This window comes from Onychostruthus taczanowskii, unplaced genomic scaffold, assembly GCF_017590055.1.
Source record: "Onychostruthus taczanowskii isolate IOZ18803 unplaced genomic scaffold, ASM1759005v1 scaffold207, whole genome shotgun sequence".
Lineage (NCBI taxonomy): Eukaryota > Metazoa > Chordata > Aves > Passeriformes > Passeridae > Onychostruthus > Onychostruthus taczanowskii.
Window position 1 is genome coordinate 689,434 of NW_024499318.1, and position 511 is coordinate 689,944.

General features: G+C 70.6%; 1 protein-coding gene across 1 annotated transcript in view; it reads left to right on the forward strand.

Annotated features, from left to right (window-relative positions):
• Window positions 1-511, forward strand: part of B4GALT3 (beta-1,4-galactosyltransferase 3) — a 4,437-nt gene that overhangs the window by 1,671 nt on the left and 2,255 nt on the right. Inside the window, exon 3 of the mRNA XM_041404009.1 lies at window positions 241-476. Coding sequence (XP_041259943.1) covers window positions 241-476 — 236 coding nt within the window. The remainder of the gene's footprint in view (window positions 1-240; window positions 477-511) is intronic.

Below are 511 nucleotides of genomic sequence, written 5' to 3' on the forward strand. Positions count from 1 at the left end.
GTTTGGGGGGGTCGTCAGGGGGGTTTGAGGGGTCCCCGGGGGGGTTTGAAGTGGTTTGGGGAGTCCCCAAGGTGGTTTGGGGGATCCCCAGGGGGGTTTAGGGATCCCCAGGGGTGTTTGAGGTGCTTTGGGGGGTCCCCAGAGTGGTTTGAGGGGTCCCCAGGGTGGTTTCAGGGAATCTCTAGGGTGGTTTGGGCATCTCAGTGCCCCCCAGCCCCGCTGAGCGCCCCTCCCCCGCAGTGGGCCCCCTGGCCGTGTCGTTCTCCCGGGCGCCGTCGCTGGAGCAGATCCGGGCCAAGAACCCGGGGGTGCGGCGGGGGGGTCGCTACCGGCCCCCCCTGTGCGAGGCGCGCTCCAGGACCGCCGTCATTGTCCCCCACCGCCACCGCGAGGGCCACCTGGGCCACCTGCTCTACTACCTGCACCCCTTCCTGCAGCGCCAGCAGCTGCACTACGGCATCTACGTGGTGCACCAGGTGCCCGGGGGGCTGGGGGCACCGGGGGGGCACCG